This window comes from Sylvia atricapilla, chromosome 1 (genome assembly GCF_009819655.1).
Source record: "Sylvia atricapilla isolate bSylAtr1 chromosome 1, bSylAtr1.pri, whole genome shotgun sequence".
NCBI lineage: Eukaryota > Metazoa > Chordata > Aves > Passeriformes > Sylviidae > Sylvia > Sylvia atricapilla.
Window position 1 is genome coordinate 41,976,196 of NC_089140.1, and position 18,625 is coordinate 41,994,820.

Below are 18,625 nucleotides of genomic sequence, written 5' to 3' on the forward strand. Positions count from 1 at the left end.
TGAGATGCAAAACTGAGACACTGTCATGAAGTGAATATATTTTACCACCAGGCAAAAGACAAAAAAAGCCCTATTGTCCTGTCAGGCTATGACTATACTTGTTCTGTACTTTGTAGAGTGAAATTATATAATTTCACATATTTATTTTCTTCATCACATAGTTACAGTCACATGAAAAATTGAATTAAATACTGGTGGTGTTCAGGTAACAACATCACGTTTAATTTTTATAGTAAGTGGGGAATACCACAGGTTACATGAAGGACACACTATATGTACCTTTTTTCAGCTTCACTCTTATTTTCTTCTTCAACATCAGGCACTCCATCTGCAAGCTTGAAATGTGAAGATATTTAAAAGTTATTTTCAGGTGCAGCAAAGCACTACTAAGCCTGTTATGCTTTACTCTACAGACTTAAAACTGTCAGTGATCATTGCAAGGTGTGATAAGACAGTCTTAACTGTAGAAACTGTAATTTGGTGTGTTGTAAAGATTACTCTTACAACATCTTTGCTAATGGAAATACTGCCTTCATACTCTGCTCTTTAAAATAGTGATTGTTAATCGGAAAAAAGGTGATGTGACTACCTTCACTTCTCTTTCTTCCCATGCTAATCTCAGCAATTTTTAGGCCCACTGCCCAATTTTAACTATGCCTGACAGATGTGTGGAACACCACAAAAGTTATTCCATCAAGTTTAATGAAATTTAAAACTGCACCAAGGAGGAATTTAAGCCTTTTGGTCAGCTCTACACAATCATGGATAGTTAAAAAATCCCCAACGATCTGGAGAAAAAAGACAGCCCAAGACATATTCGGAGGAGAGAATCTGAAAAGACTAATACAGAATGATGCCAAAGAATCCTGGCTTTGTTTCATCCATTATTCATGAAGTAACTTAGGACTTCAAAATCTATCACAGATTTATTATAGCCAAAGAATTGGAGAAGCATATGCTCTCCATTGGATTTCCAAACTTTATTTTACCAGTTCCTGAACAGTGTTAGCATTTTCTCCATTGTTAATTTTTGTCCTTCTCACTGGATTATTAATTGGAAAAACTATCAAAAAAGCTAAATCTGAAAATCTCCCTGAATAGTAGAGTACCTGCAATAAGTGTTCTGCCACTGCATTCCCCCTGTAGGCGTGCACTGCTATTTTCTATCCACATACAGAGCAGGTTCAGGTAAGGCTTAATAAGCATTTTGTGGTTTGAGTTTGGGTTAGTTGAGATTATTTGTACCTATTTTCTGCTGTCCAACACAGCACAGAAAAGCAAGCACTAGGACACTGATTTTATAAAGCCACAAGGCTGTGAAACAACCCAGCTGGGACTGACCTGGTAATATTGCAACAAGTACCTCACCTCTAGCAAACCTTACAGTTTGGCAGACCCTTTTTGTCTCTCCAAAAGATCGGGAAACAGAATGGCACTGTTAACTTTGTGAATCACCTTTTAGCAGCTCCAATTCCATTTGCTGAAGGAAATGTTTCCCTTCTTTTAAATTATTTTGAAAGGGAAACTGATTCTCTGCCGTATGATTAACTTCTCAATTACTTACCAATTTTTAACCATGTGAATTTTAGGGTTTAACTTATCCAGTTAAAACCACTGAGCCACTCCTGAAGTAGTGGAAAACAGTAAATGCTACCAGCAACTATGTATGACTGGCAGAGAGATTTAAATTCCAATTCATTATCAAAGAAGCAAATAGTATAAAAGTTCAGCAGATCTTAAAAGACCTAGACTTATTACCTAGAGGAGGGAAGCCAGAGAAAGTTCAGATAAAGTTAGTGAGATAAAAATGGTTCCCTCTGAACAGCTAGAAATCTGTATGTTAAAGGCCCTTTTGCTCAAGTGATGAAGCCCAGAATGATTCTTCTTCGATGCATGATGGCTGTGCAGCTCCCCACCTCTCCAACACTGCCTCAACCTTCTGATACTGAGAGGCATTTAACAGCAACATTTAAAATTAGGTATGTTATGTAAAAATGTCATATATGCAAAGCAGTACTCACAGGTCTACACTGGAAAAGTAGTTTCCATACCACTGGGAATACAGCTTCACTGCATCAACTGATATAACAATATCCTGTTCCACTTCAAATTTGAAGCTTAATTGTTAGTGACAATTAAAAAAAAAATCAAGTTCTGTCAAGCAAAGATTATATTGCCAATACACAGTAATTCACAAAATGCTAATATTCTTTTTATTACAGGAAATTTAAAATTTTGTGGATTAAACAACATTAGTCATTAAAATTATCCAATTATGTGGATTGTAATTTCTAAAACTATTTAAGGAGAGAAAGCATAATTTCTCAGTACCTTTTCATCCACGTCCAAACGCGTCAAAAGTTCATCTAGTTTGCTCTGTTGTGTATCTTTGAGAAAGTCCTCACCAACATCTCCTGAAGGAGTGCTTCCTCTGGAGGAGTTGTGGGTTTTCACATCTTCAGCTGGAAGTGTACAAACACATTGCTTTATGTGTTTCCCATGCTACAAGGCAACAAAGCTTTTATTCCCTAAATATTACAAAGGCTTGGAATTAATGGCATTTAAGAACCCCTAGGACTTCCTAAATGTGAAATCTATATGGAAAAATATTTCATGCTTAAGGCAGGAACCATTTCAAATAAATATTAGGCTTAATCTGCAATTAAAATTCTATCCAAGCTGTATGTCCTTTAATGGTCCCTGCAGAACAGTACAACAGGTCTACTTATAGAATAGTGAATTAGTATTTTAGAAATAAATTCAGTTAAACTTTTTTATTAAAACCAAAGATATGTGTGGTAATTTGCTAAGTAAAAAGACTTAGTCTTTGTTAGAAAAGGGTGTAAGTTAATCATACTGACATGATGCAACCCTGAACTAAATATAGAGAGCTCTGAGAAACTCCAAATTCCTGTAACATAGTAAACTCAGTAAGAATTTAGTGTCAGGAAATTTCAGCACCTTTTGCAGATGCCACAGGAAATGAACACCACACCTGGGTGCAACTTTCTGAAATGGCTGCTTATGTACAACGGAAGAGTTCTGCACAGAAAAGAAATTCATACTGGATCACACTAATGACTTTCAACTGCACTGTGTTGTCCACATACCAGAAGAAAGAAATCAGATTAGTATTGGAAAGGCTTTTCTCTTACAGTCACTGGTCTCTATTATCACCAAGTACAAGACACATCTGGCTGAAGACAACATACACAAGATTTCCACTTGAAAGGTGAAGAGGACTGATGTCATCCAGAATATTTTAACTGTAGTACTTTTTCCCCTTCTTAAATGGTGAAGCCAAGGCAAGGAGCCATGACCTCACTAAGTAACTCAGGACACCAATGCAGTAATGTATGTATTTCTAAATAAATACATTAGTAGTCAGTAATTAACAAAACCAGGCACCTTTCCTTTGTTGTGTGAAGGTCTCTTTTAAAAGTCATGCATGAAACATAAGTTACTGTGTGCATATTCATCTAAGATTATAACGGGATCCTGCTTGTCAGATCTGGGAAGAAGGACTTAAGGCACCACAAAAAGAAACAAAGACTTTCAGCCACAAACTTTGCTAGAACATGAAGTAAAACAACAAAGAAAATGCAGAAGCTACTGAATAGCAGAAAACTTGCTGCCAGGTTTGGCTCCAATCACCTCAACATCACAGATTCCATGGCACAGGCCCCAGTCTATTTACATGACCAGAGGCCTAACCGTGCACTTTCTCTTGACTCCTCCTCAGGGAACTCGTGTCTATTTCTTGCTATCTGAGCTCTTAAAACCTCATTACCTTTTATTTTGCCTTCTAATACCTGAAGACTGAAATCTTCTCTTCCCCTAACAGTCTCTAGTCACTCCTTTCCAGGAGGCATTATCTGCTGAAATCACTGTTCCCACATGAACATAACACATTCACATGGAAAACCAGCACAAGAGGCACCATCACAGATACCTTTCAAGCCTGAAGCAAAATAAACTCCTGATGTCAAAATGTCAGATTAACAACAAGCTGACAAACTGACACCAGAAGGGAAACACTATGAACCTCCAAAACCACTCTCAGCACTCCGTGTGTACACCCCTGTCAGTAACAGGCTTCTATTCAAAGTCAAAATCCTGTGCCTCCAACCTATCTAGTAGAAACTTCTACATCAGGTATACCTTGCACAGTAGGTCTGGTATGCAAGCTGCAGAAAACTGAACAAATCACATTTATGTGCTGCCTAGGGGGACTGCTCTGCTATAAATGAAGAAAAACCCCACTAAATCAGAAATAACCTTATTTCATTTAAAAAGGGCATACTTTAAAACCAAAACTGTGTCTCAGTGGAATGGGCACAGCATCCACAAAAAGAACAAAAAAAAGGACAACCTGGAAATAAACCTGATTACCAAATTCTGTGTGCTGATGAACACAAGAGAAAAACCACCTCCAACTCTGACCTAATCTCCAAAGCAGTATCACAGGACTCAGGATCTTACTATAATCTCAACAGCTAACTGAATTCTTTGCCTAAAACTATCAGAGAAATGTAAAGAAACCCCAGAACCAAAACCAAACAAAAAAACCCGAATCCAACCCACCAGCACTATCAACAGACAAATACTACAGAGGAGTACATGTTACTGTATGACTCAGGCTTGTGCCATTTTTGAACATGTTGATGTTGACTCAATACGCATTAGGAAACAAATTGCTGTTACAATAAAGATGCAATACAAAACCAGAGAAGTTTTTGTTTTTGCTTTGTTTTCCTTTTTTTTGGTGAAAAGTAGAAAGCCTTGGTTTTGCCACAAAACATCTTTTTGCTTTCTTCTTTTGATTATATACCAAAAAATTCCAAAGACCCTTACCTTTTAACATCAAATTACAAGAATTTTCGGTATTGCTTGACATTCCAGATTCTTGCATGCATCTGTTTTGAACAAAAAGTGTATTTAAGATTTCCATCTTGCACAAAAGCAAAAACAGTCTATCAGTTACATAAAATCAAAAGTTCTCAGTAATACTTTTAGCCATGGACAGAATCCTTACACCCAACACACTGTTTTAAGACTCTCTTTAACTTTCTCTTTTGCCTTTCTCATGTTCATCCCTTCAGGTATATACTTAAACATGTCAAGTAAAACCAAGACATTTCAAACCCCAAGATTTTCAGTAAAAGCTCAGGATCTCATTTAATCTTTGCCTAAAATAGTGAGAAAGGAAATTTTCTCTGTATAGCAAATAAGAAAACACTGTGCTAGTAAGCCAATTCATCAGTTTCTAAAAAATGTGATTTATAGTAGTTTTATATTCAAGATTATTTGCATAACAATGAATCTCAAAGAGAGCAACAAAAACAACTGTTCATAGGAAGATACTTACTTCACCTATTTCAAAGATAAGTTGGGAAAAAACCAAGTATTTCTTGTTAGAAAAACTCAGGTGAGGCAAATACATATTTAAATGTTACATACAGAACACATAAAACTTCATCCTGATCATCACAGATTTTAAAAGCCTGTACCTGGTGAATGACACCAAGTGTAATGACAACAAACTGTCCAGTCAAGGCAACCTGATAAAGCATATGTGAAAAATTAATTGTACTGCCCCATTCAGGCTTCAGGGTAGAATGTTTTCCTCACTCTTTCCAGCACTCTTCTCTATGTAAAATGCAAACACCAGAGAAATAACCTGTTGAAGTCCCAGATGTATTTGGTAAAACTCAATAAAACAACAAAAAAAATAGTATGAACTGGCCATGATTTGGTATTATCTGGTCATATTGTAAGTTATCCAATAAAACTGTGGTAAGGTCTACTGCCTTATTTCAATATTCTCATATTTAGTTCATTAATATGGTCTGGACTGCTACCAACTATGGTTAATCCCCATCTAATAATCTTTGCATCAAATTATGGAAGGTAAAAAGCAAAATAAGGAATTTTCCCTGTTTCTTTAGCAAATCAAGGGGAAATTCTAAGAAAGAAGAACCATGCATTTTTATTTTCCTTGGCTAACAGCAAACAAATTCAACAGGTATCAGAAAGAAATGAACACTCCTTCTAATAAATTTACTATGCTACAGCCCAGCTGCTTCTCAAGAAGTTGGACATTCCTACTACAGACCTGCCTTGTTCTCTAGAGGCATGTTTTGGCAGAAATTTTATTCTATTAACATGTGAAAGTTTAATATTCTCATGCTCAAAGAAGTGTTCAGCACCTCAAAGAAGATTCCTCTTTTGCACACAAGCTTAATGAAAAAGGAGAGTAAGCAAAAAAAAAAAAATCAGTTATAAAGTAATACAATCCTGAAAATAACTGAAGTGCTACTTAAAATACAGGTAACATAAAGCCACCTAGAAAGACCATGCAAAGAAAATTAAAACACCCATCCCAATAAAAAAACCCTAACCTTCATAGGAAAATCTTACACTATTTCTACCTGAAGTTTTTTTTTTAAATAAAATGCAAAAATCAATCTTAAAACTTTTTCACTAAACACAAGTATCAAAGCTTGAGAAAGAAAACAGACTAAACAATAGAGGAGTTCATCCACTCCATGAAGAACTACTATCTCACTTACAAAAGCTAGTTTCTACTTTAAATTTATTTTTCCCCTCCTATGACTTTTATTATCATCTCAAAACCCAGTAAAACATTAACACCTAATTATTTATACCAGGAACTTGCTGACTGAAGATGAAGGATCATGAACCTCTGCAACACCTTAGCTAAATCATACATCTGAAAAATATTCATGTCTGGGGATAGGAGAAAAAGAATGAAGGAGAATGGCACAATGGAATTCTACTGTAGAGACAACCATTTACTCTTACAGAGTGAAGAGAAGAACAAGCTACACCTAAAAAGTAAAAATATTTCTAAGTATTGTACCACTCTTTTTTTTTTTTTATTTTTTTTTTTAAAGAAAACTGCCTTCAAAGGGTATCTGGTATCTCCAATCTGGTCAGATTAAGAATATTATTTTTCACTATCTTTGTTTCTATTCTCATACTTCATTTAAACAAGCCCTTTAGGATTACCTTGTCCTGCAACTAAGAGTTTATCCCAGTTCTTATGAATTTAATTTATCTGCATTCAGAATACTGTCATAACTCAATCAAACTTAAGACACTCAAATAAATAATTTCAACAGAAATTAGTGTAATTCTCTAAGGAAGCCTGACCACTACAACGAAAGTACATGGACATGAGACAAAAGCACTTAGAAATTTCGATAAAAAAAGAATGATATATATACCTAAAACTACTCTCTACTGAGTATGTCTTTTCTGGGGTAACAGGAGACTCAGGCTTAATATACTCCTTTGTGTCTGTAATGCAGTCTGCAGAGGACTCTCTCCCTGGACAATTTTCACAGCGTGCAGGGGCAAGCTCCTCTTCATTACTAGTTCCAAAAAGGTCAGGGTCATCCTGAATCACATCAATGAGAAGAACATCTTGGTTGTAAGCTTCAAGGATATCTGGTACATTTTGACTTTTGTGTTGTGAAAAGTTCCCTGTTGATTTTCTATCACCATTTATTTCTAATCCAACAGTGTGGTCGACTGCATTCCAGGAACGAACAGGAAAACTAGATTTTAGCACACATTCAGTACCACAGAAAGCAGGCAGAGATGGCTTTGCTTGTCCATCAAGAAGAGGATGTGGATATGCAGAAAAACTTTCAGGGAGCACAGACATCTCATTGGAGAGGTTTACAGAGCCATTGTGCTGGAAGTCCTTACTGTCAATCTCATCTGCTTTTTTCTGGTTGGAAGTTGGAGATGTAGCACCACTCACGACAGGAAGAGGATGCTGCTCAGATTTTACCAAAAAAGTCTCTTCACTCGTCTTCTGCCTTCCGGGACTAGTGCTTTCAAGAAGCTCTAGTGGACAACAAGTTTTGCTTTCAAATGAATCAACAGATTCCAGTTTCTTGGATTCAGGTTTGTTTCTGCATAAAGGAATTTTGAACTTTGTCAGGTTTCCAGAGGTTAATGGTTTAATTAGGTTTAAATCAGAAAATGTCTGGTTCGCTACTGATACTTTAGGGCTGAAGTTTATACTGTTGGTGTTACTTGTAGAAGTACCATTCTGGACTGTCTCAGACAGGTTTCTGTTTGTCACTATTCCTTCATTTTTATCCTTCTGTTTTGTTGTGTCATTCTGGACTGTCTCAGACAGGTTTCTGTTTGTCACTATTCCTTCATTTTTATCCTTCTGTTTTGTTGTGTCATTCTGGACTGTCTCAGACAGGTTTCTGTTTGTCACTATTCCTTCATTTTTATCCTTCTGTTTTGTTGTGTCATTCTGGACTGCCCCAGACAGGTTTCTGGTTGTCACCACTCCTTCATTTTTTTCCTTCTGTTTTGTTGTGTCATTCTGGACTGTCTCAGACAGGTTTCTGGTTGTCACCATTCCTTCCTTTTTATCCTTCTGTTTTGTTGTATCATTCTGGACTGCCCCAGACAGGTTTCTGTTTGTCACCATTCCTTCCTTTTTATCCTTCTGTTTTGTTGTACCATTCTGGACTGCCCCAGACAGGTGTCTGTTTGTCACCATGCCTTCATTTTTATCCTTCTGTTTTGTTGTGTCATTCTGGACTGTCTCAGACAGGTTTCTGTTTGTCACTGTTCCTTCATTTTTATCCTTCTGTTTTGTTCTATCATTCTGGACTGCCCCAGACAGGTTTCTGGTTGTCACCATTCCTTTACTTTTACCCTTCTGTTTTGTTGTACCATTCTGGACTGTTCCAGACAGGTTTCTGTTTGTCACCATTCCTGGATTTTTATCCTTCCGTTTTATTGTACCGTTCTGGACTGTCTCAGACAGGTTTCTGTTTGTCACCATTCCTTCGTTTTCATCCTTCTGCTTTATTGTACCATTCTGGACCGCCTCCAACAGGTTTCTGTTTGTTACCTCTCCTTCATTTCTTTTCTTTCGTTTTGTTGTGTCTTTCTGTACTATTACAGACAGGTTGCTATTTGTCACATCTTCTTCATTCTTATCCTTTTGTTTTATTGTACCATTCTGGACTGTCACAGACAGGGTTCTTTCTTTAACATCTCCTTCATCTTTTTGTTTTGCTGTAAAATTCAAGGTTGCTTTAACTTCTTGCACATCATCATGGTTAAAAGCCAGGGCACTTCTATCTGTATTAACTGATTCCTTGTTTTTATTGTTCATTGTCAAAGACTCATAAATACCCATAGAAGAGGATTCCATTGTTTCAACTGAAGCCTGACAGTCAATATTTGGATCAATCTTTTTATGTGTAATTTCTGCCAATGATGTATACAAACCCAGCTGTCTCACATTCTCAGTCACTGCACTATGTCCTACAGCTTTAACACTGCTTTTATCAGAGGAATCCTCAAAAGCAGCCTCTAAAAGTCTTTTTCCTTCTGAGATGGACCTATGATTTTTAAGGAACCATTCAGAAGTCCTGGCACAAGATTCAACAGGCCAAACCTTTTTACCAGTCATGGGTACTGTTCTTTGACAGGTAAACTGCTGCAATTTCTTACTAACTTTGTTCAAATTTCCCCCTGTCTTGCTTTTGTGATGATCAAAAACATCATGGATCTGAGCTAACACTCTTGGGCTATCTGAGGCAGCTGCATAATGTGCCACACTGCTTGAATTTTCTCCTTTTCCTATTACAGAGAGCTCAGATGTCTTCTTCAAGCCAGTGTCAAATGCAAGTAATTTGGTACTCTTCTTTCTCCAGGCAGATACAGTTTGTACTTCATGAGCATATTCTTCTTTATCAAAATCTAATGTATGATCACATGAAGCTGAGAGAGTATGGTTTAGTCCTGAAACCGCAAATGAGCTTGACATGGCAACTGCTGCTTCTGTTTGTAACTCACACTTCTCGCCTTTACTAGCCGTGTCTGCAGATTCCTCTGTGGCTTTCATCTTTTTTCTAGGCTTTCTACCAATATTCCACTTTTTTCCCCTTAAACACTTACTGCTTTCACTCAAGCAGCATGAAACACAGCCTTCTTCATTTTCATTCTTTTCTTTATTGGATGATAAACCACCTTTTGTGAGTGATCTCTCATTTTGCATTCTACTAGTGCTACAAATTCTATCATTCAGGTCTCCAGTACCATGAGCTACATGGAAGGATCCATTTAATTTACAACTGTTGGTAGTTCCACTAGCTGAAGGCTTCACTAATGTATTGATGTAAGTACAGTCCTCTAACATCACAAATGGATTCTTTTGGGTTGCACAGAGCAAGCCACTGCACTGGTGGAGGGCAGCACTGCAGTGTTCAGCATCGTATTTTGCTGACATATTCATGGCTTTTTCAGCTGCAGTCACACTTAAACTTTGCAAGTGCTTGTTTTGACCAGACCCGTGTTGCCTTTTTCTACACTGCACACCAGGCTCTTTTGTTACAGCATGGCAGAGAAAGCTCTTGCTTTCAGTGTCACCTGAAGTAGAAACTGTGCAAGATCTAGAATGCTGAGATTCCTTTTCCTTAGAATCTTCTGCCCTGTTTTGCTTTGTCTTAACCTTCTTCACAGCCTGTGAAATACCAGAGTCTTGCTCAATTGCTTTCAATTGTTCGTCTGCTGATTAAAAAACCAAAGAAGTGTCATTAAAGAAAACTCTTAAAAGACTACCCTATTTTATAAAGAGAACAAAAACCCACAAACATTCAAAGCTGCTGAAGAACATGACACTGTGTAAGGCTACAATATTTCTCTGAAATTTTATGGTTTTTTTAAATAAACACTATTGGGACACTGAGTAAGAATGATGCATTACCTTCAGAAACAAATGCAAAGAGGGACAGAACCTTTTGGTGTTGTAAGGACATGGAAGTTGCATATTGATTGTGTATTCCACAGAGGTGGAAAAGAAATTAGGGCAAATCTGGCAAGAAAATGCAGATCCTATCTGCACACTCAGCCTTAAAATCTTTTGTTTATACAGCAGGTTCTCTGTAGTAGGAACACTTACTCATAAGAGTACCTTTCAGAGACACAGTCCAACCAAATGTATCAGACTGACCAAGAAGATCCAAAAAAATTGAAGGACTTGCATTTTCAGAGACTACTACTTTTTATTTGAAAGCAAGTACAAATTATGTAAAAAACTGTGCATCTGAAAATTTAGACTAGAGAAAGGACTCTTAGAGCATACCAGTATAATGCTGGGTTTCTTTAGACCTTCATTTTCAAGGTAAAACACAATGTTAATACAGCAGTTTTTCAGAATACAGTTTTCACATAAAATATTAATAATCTATAGTAAGTATTTGTCATCTGAATGTATCCACTTAAAAAGCAAAAAGAATGCTTTTAGACAATCATCCTGAAAATAAGACTTTTCAAACTCTTCTTTCAGCATTGTTCCAGTTTGACTTAACATTCTCTTGAAACATCAAAACACAATTGTTGCTTCTATATCTTTTGAGATTTTACAGAAAATAGCAACTAAAAAGCTCTGAGAGCAAACCTCGGCATCCTATAAAGGCAGACACTGAAACAAGACAGCATCATACATAATCAGAAATAAACAGATAATAGATGAATAGGGAATTGATTGTCTTTTATTCTGGCGCTGCTCAAACTATAGCCCCCTTTCTTGCTTGTGGCTGACCACCTCTGCAGAAATGGGGAATGTTTTTGAGGGAAGCAAACTCCCAGCACTTCCTACCACAGCCCCGCCTGTTTCTGTCCATATCCCTCCCTCCCTCGCTCCTTCCCTCGCTCTCTCTTCCCCCGTTGAAGGCTAACTGGTCTCCTTGGTGTTAAATGGGCTGCTTTTCTCCTTCAAGGAAAGCCTTTCCTCTTTCTGAAAATCTGTCTCGTTTTAAGACTGGTGGTGTGCACAGTATTGGGAAGCACACCCCAGCTTTTCTCAAACTAAGTCAGCAGCCAGCTTTTAAAGGGGGTCTTGCAGCAGGACCGATTTGGGAGCCCAAATTCTCTACCTGCACTTCTACAAGGGAACTCTACCAGTGCTTACCACTTTCCCCTGGGCTGTCCAGTGCTTTCTGAGGGCTTGAGCTCTGCTGCTCTTCTTTCATGCAACGCTTCTGAGTCTGTCTTCTGGCTGTTGGTTGCTTTTGTCCACTCAGACCCTGCAGCTCCTGTGACAGCAATGAATTTCTGTTCCTCACACTCAGAGCTCCTTTCCTGGACTCTGGACACTGTGTATGCTGTTCCAGCAAGGCAGAACTACCCCTCTCTCTGGGACTATGTACTTTTGGTTTCACCACTGATCTCCTGCTTTTCTGGCCCAAGCATCTCCTTTCTTCTTCCTGTGACCCTAGTACTCTCGATCCAACAAATGGACACCCATTCAACTTCTCTGGTATATCAATCTCCTCCTGAGGTTTTGGTTCAGACATGGCTTCTTGAGCACCCAAATTCTTCCTAAAATCTGAGATTTCCATGTCCTGCATCATTATGGAGTCAGTGCATTTCACTTCAGTACTCCATGTGACCTTTTTGGGTTGAACACCTGGTTCTGGAAAACAGGATAGTCCATGTCTCTCTGTGCTCTCAATTTCTCCCTTCAAGGATGGGAGTTGTAATTTTATTTCCATACAGGTATGTTTGCCTTCTTCTCCTGAGCTCCTTGAACCCTTGTGGAAACCTGAGAAGTTCAGGTCTTCCGAGCAATGTTCATTCCTTTCAATCCCTGCTAAGAACTTATCCTGAAAAGTAGTTCCTGAGAAAAACACCTGTTGATTTTGACCTGTCCCTCTTAGAGTCTCTTCCCAGCACATTGCTGCAGCCGTGGCTGCTGCTTGCCAATCTTCACACTCACCTGTGGCTGAAACTGGTGAAACTACACCCTTGCTTCTTCTGGGAGACTTTCTGTGTTGGATTCCCTTGTTTTTTTTACCTGGGAATCTCTGTCTGTTCTCACCTTGCTCCTTCTGCACAGGCACAGGAAGAGCAAAATGCTTAAAGGAAGCGTCAGAGAGCCTGGCAGGTTGTGGAAAGGAAGGTAAGAGCTGCTCAAGCTTCCTCTTTGGTGCCAAGGGAGGATTCCTGACTACCATGTTTTCCCCTGGCTCACACCCTCCCCCCGAAGAGCCGGGGCTGCTGACCTCTGAGTCAACCTGCTTCACCTCGCCGGCTCTCACCACCTTCCCTGACCTCAACTGCGGCATCTCGGCGGCGCAGAGCGCACAAAACCCCACTCACCAGCGCACCTTTGGCTGCAACCTCGCTAGCCCGGCACCCGCGATGGCTGCAGGCCCGGCCTGGAGCAGGGAACAACCCCTGGCAGCCTGCCGCCTCAGGGGACGCCCGGAGGAGCCCAGACCGACAGAAAGCAAGCCCAGGTCGCCCAGACAAAAAAATACGGCCACTGACAAGCCCTTGCTGACCCCCCCGCACACACACACCCGGAGCAACCTCTCACAGGGCAGGGCGGCGAAGGAAACAGCCCCGCACCGCTCCAGCCTCAAGAAGGCCGCTGCCTACAGCCTCACACCTCTTGCCCACCCTCCCTCCTTTACTCTCTGTCCCCGTCTACCGATCCGTCCCTCGAAGCCTCGTGCAAGCGCCGCCTGCCCGCGCAAAGAGCCGCGCAGCCGCCGCTCCGGCGGGCGCTGGTGCAGCGGCGGCGTGAGGGCGGCTCCGCGGCGGGAACGGCAGCCTGGCCGCGCTCCCCGCTCCGTGCCGCGCCGCCTGCGCGCCTAAACCCCGGCGCTGGGCAGGCGAACGCGGCCCCTCCGGGCGGCCGGGGCCCGGCGTCGGCAGCCCCCGCCCAGGCGGGCGTGCCTTGGCTTGTGTGCGCAGCTGTGGCGCTGCCCCCACGGTGCCCGAAGAGCCGTGCCGAGCCCCTGGGCCTGGCCGCGGGCTCATGGGGCGCCCGAGGTACCCGGCTTCCATGTGGAACTGCCAGAGCCTGTGAGCAAGCGCCCAACCCGCCCCCAGCTCGGAGTCGCGTGGCTGGACACCCAGGCTCACCCATTTCGTCGTCCCGCTCTGTGATGCAGTATTCCTTCCTTCGAGCACAGCGCTCCAGAAGCCCGCCGACGCGGAGGGGCATGCGGTTGTTTCACAGAATCACAGAATGGGTCAGGTTGGAAGGGACCACAGCGGGTAACCTGGTCCAGCCTCCCGCTCAAGCAGGGCCATCCCAGAGCACATGGCACAGGATTGTGTCCAGAGAGTTTAAGAGTATCTCCAGTGAGGGAGACTCCACCAGCTCTCTGGGCAGTCTGTCCCAGTGTGTCGTTCTCTGCGCAGTAAAGAACTTGTTCCTTGCATTCCAGCAAAGCTTCCTGTACATCACTTTCTGGCTGTTCCCCTATTGCTGTGCACCACCAAGGAGAGCCTGGCTCCGTTGCCATCCCCCCTTTAGACACTGGCAGACATTGATGAGGTTCTCTCTCAGTTCTCTTCTGGAGGCTGAACAGGCCCAGCTCCCTCAGCTTTTCCTTGTGAGAGGGATGCTCCAGTTCCATGATCAACTTTAAAACAATACACTGGACCTGCTCTAAGAGCTCCATGTCTCTCTTGTGCGGAGGACATCAACATTGTATTTCAAGTAACACAGATTCTTAGGACTTGAGTTAGGGGGAGAAAATCACCCAAATTCATTATATAGTCAGAAAACAATAGAAGTTGATGTTTGAGCTTGAAGGGGTGATAGTTTCAACACAGGTGGAGAACACCAAAGCTTCAGGATCATCCCCTGCGTGATAATGTTGACATGTAGAAGTTAGCCTAAAAAGAGGAATATTGTACAAAGACTGAATCTAAGTGGCAGGTGTTACGAAAATCCCGAGTTATTAAGCTTAATAAGGTGGTACTCTAATGCCTATAATGCTGTCAGTGAAATTGCACATGGTTGATAAATGACTGTGTCCTACAAGCAGTCTCTTTTTGTTTGCCTCAGGTGGTCTCTGAGTGAAACTGAGGGATGAAATACCTTACTCAAATTCATTTCACTGTGGCTTAGTGCTTTCTGGTGTTCACATTTAATACATCCCAGTTTGAGATCCATGTAAAAAAAATAAGATGCTTTATGTCACAGCTTGCTAGAAGGGCAGTACTTTGAATGTAAAAGAGTTCTTGGAAAGGTGTATTTTACTAATTGGCATTGGCTCACTATATGACTTAGGCCCACATAACTCACTTTATCTCTGTTTTCTCCATCCAGAGGTAGAGATAATACATTTCAGTTCGAATGAAGACAGAGAACATTAGATTTTTGCTAAAATCTCTCCACAGATGAACAAAGAACAACAGGAAGGCTGGGAAACTGTTAACTTTCATTTGCTTATCATCTTTTTAGATTGTACATACATGTTTCAGTATAAAAAGTCAGCAAATGGCTAACTAAAGCTAATCAAACCAGAAAATACAGATTTCTTAGGCAGTTTCTCCTGTGCCTCACTATTGTGCTTCTGGTCCTTGGGACAGAAAGGACCCAAAAAAGGGAGTTAACAGCACAATATTTATCATTGTCAGTGTTCTGCAAGGCTGGTATTACATAAAATATTCAGCTCTGGTGAAATTTAACCATTTCACCTTTCAGTTCAAACCTTCTTCAGTGTGTAACAGAATCTTTTAATTTTTATAGCAAGATGAAGATATGCTGAAAAGCAGCAGTAAAGGAAATCTGGAAAAACAGTATATGAATTATCTTACTTGTAACTCTAATTTTTAGAATTTTAGTATTTAGTCGGTTATTTGCAATGATGAGAACTCTCCTCAGACCAGATCTTTATGAAATGAATAAAAATCTACTTGAAATGAATACTAATTAAAGGCATTCTTCATTAAAGTACTTTGAAAAAAGCACTAGAGCTTCAGAAAGGACATTTTGAAGCAGCTGTGGATTATGTTAAAAACCAGATTGCATTCAGTTTACAATACTGCTAAAAAGAGGTAGCATAAACATTGTCTTGCAAAGTGGATCAATTTAACCATCTTTTAAAAATACTTGAAAGATAAGAGAATTTTAATATATAGGCATGTTTAAAGAAATCCTGTGTCAAATGTTTATTAAAACTGTCAGTTATTAAAGTGGAAAAAAACTTTTAAAAATCATATAAACAGCCTAAGGATGAAAAAAGAAATCAGTTATTTTCACATTCCAACAATATTTGAATTAGTAATACTGCAAGAAAATGTTTAAACTTTATTTTAAAATGATATCTTGTTTAGAAATATAGTGCTTGTTCTTCTTGAGTTTTATAGTTATCTATCTCAATGCTGTATCTGAATTTTAGAACTAATTCAACTTTTGCTGATCTGTTGCTTTGTTTCACTGATTTCTTTTTCATTCTAGACATTCAAGACAGTAATAGAAAGATGAGGTACCAGGTGTCTGAAAGTAAAAAGGGAATTGTGGTGCCCAAGATATTTTTTCCCCCAGAATTACCAGTATACTTAGAGACGCCTGGCAATTTTCAAGCAGGAAAAAAGGAATTTGTATGACTACATTTATGTAAAGTCCATAAAATTTTTTTCTTTTTTCTTTTTTTTTCTCAGTGTGCACTTGTCTCCCCAACTGATGTAATTTACATCACTGCTGTGGAGAAATTGTGGCTGCAGATCTAACAATGATACATTTGAGCAATCTTCCAAAAGTTTTTGAAAGATTGAAATTTATAAACACATAATCCAGCTACGTAAGTGAGCGAGTCATATAATTTTTTTATTGGGCTGTATTTTAGACTTTGCTAATATACTCATCTAGCAACAGGAATTAAGCTGTCTTTTTTTTTTAGCCAGGGAAGTGGAAAGAATTAACTTGAAAATGAACTCTTTTTTTAGTGAAGCAATGTGAAAAATGTCCCCTTGGACCACTTCTTTTTACACTGCTTGCAGCTTTATGCTTGGCTGAGGGATAGATTTGTTATCTCTAGCAAACCATGGTGAAAAGAGTTTGGCAGTGCTGTAATAACTGAGACTGTGCTCTGAAGAGTATGTCTGGTCTGTTACATTCTTAAAACACACCAAATTAAGCCCTTAAGCCATACAACTAAAAAGAAGGAGAAGAGTTTCAGTCCGGTATGCCTAAGAAGCTATCCCTTTATAAAACACAAGAATTTATTAACAGTTCTGAGCTATTGGTTTTGCAAAGTTAGAACCTGAAGATAGGAAATATTGATATGATTTTTAAGTAACTTCTTTATCCCCTGCTTTCTGTTCAAATACACAGGTGCTTTGGAAATAGGTGTATTGCTAAACTGTTGAAGTAAGAAGTTAGCTTTTCTCTCAAGCCATTCATGTATATCCCTCTAAAATTGCTTTTGCTTTTCACTTCCAGGCTCTTGAGTCAGGAGCCACCTTTGACATGGCATCTAATGAGAACGCTGCTAACTGCCCTTGTATTGGGCTTGAGGTACAATGTTGGCGGTCAGCTCGTGTCCTTGGTAGCTCCCCTGTGTAGATGTTGGCCCAGTTCATACTGACAGCTGTTTCCTTGTCTGCCCTGACACTATGAACTCTGTTAGACAAGGGCCAGTAGGGTGGTGAGAGCAAAGATACCTCGGTGAAAATATGTGATCTGTTTTGTGAAACTGCTCAGTGATTACACTACATGGCAGATTAGGTGAATCCAGTGAGTAGCTGGATACCTCAACCTTTATTTTTGTGTCTGTTTTTATTATAGAGCTGTACAGGGCAGATTAAAGTAACTTCATTTTCTACCAGTTTTAAATGAGTCATTGGAGGAAAAAGGACAGCTGCTATATTTTGTAATGAACCATCTGGCATTTCTTGGTAGATCCTCTGATTCCTAATTTGCTACTGAATTGTGACAACATGAAAATCAAAATTATTGATTGTATGGAATCAGTGTTTCCCTCTGGCAATTCTGTTTCTGTCCAAGGATAGTCATAGGAGGGAAAGCACTGGGTTTTGCAATCCTTGAAAGTCATCTGTATAATTTGCCTTTTTTTTTTTTTGTAATTATGCTGCTTGACATTTATTCTGGAAGACTGACTTTCCAGATGATCACATCTGATCTGAACCTTACAGAAAATGGCACTAATCGGTTTTAAGGTTCCACAAGGGGACTCTTGTGTAAGGTTTGTATTCTGTTTTAGTTACTTTCATTCATGTGTCTTTAGAAGTTTAAGAATAAACTAGCTAGCTAGCTAGAATTAGAAATTTAAAAAATACACAAGCAATAGAGGATTAACTAGTCGAGGATGACTACACATTCAGTCTCGATTTATTTTAAAATTCTCTAAATAAAACATACCTTTGCTTTCACATAGATAATACGTACCATGTACCTACCACTAAGTCTGCCTTTGGAATCAACACCTAGTGGCTAGATGAAAGAGATGGGAGTTAGGAGGAAAGCATCTACACACTAGCAAGTACATGACACTTCCATCTCACTGCCACAGAAAGATTATAAAATGAGATTTCTAGATGAGAAAGTTAGAAAGGAAAAGAGGAAGTTGAAGTTGAATAAATCAGCTCGAAAAGGCATAGGATTAGAAATTGTAGGGGTACAGCAAGGTATAGATAGAATGCAGTAAAGCAATACATAATCAAGGAAAACAGTGCTAGACAGAACACAGACAAAAAACCCTCCAAATGGCTTCAGAAAATCACTCTTAAAAAACAGAAAGGAGTGATGCAGACTAAACACAGTAATAGAAAACTTTCCTGTGGTTTAGAC

General features: G+C 39.6%; 1 protein-coding gene across 1 annotated transcript in view; it reads right to left on the bottom strand.

Moving 5' to 3' along the window:
* The window catches only part of TOPAZ1 (testis and ovary specific TOPAZ 1), a 38,659-nt gene extending 25,523 nt beyond the window's left edge, over positions 1–13,136 (bottom strand). The window contains exons 1-6 of the mRNA XM_066320352.1: positions 11,981–13,136; positions 9,056–10,578; positions 7,251–8,416; positions 4,855–4,916; positions 2,332–2,462; positions 280–341 (exon numbers count right to left, since the gene is read on the bottom strand). Of these exons, the coding sequence (XP_066176449.1) occupies positions 280–341; positions 2,332–2,462; positions 4,855–4,916; positions 7,251–8,416; positions 9,056–10,578; positions 11,981–13,136 (4,100 nt within the window). The remainder of the gene's footprint in view (positions 1–279; positions 342–2,331; positions 2,463–4,854; positions 4,917–7,250; positions 8,417–9,055; positions 10,579–11,980) is intronic.
* Between the last annotated feature and the right edge of the window lie 5,489 nt (positions 13,137–18,625).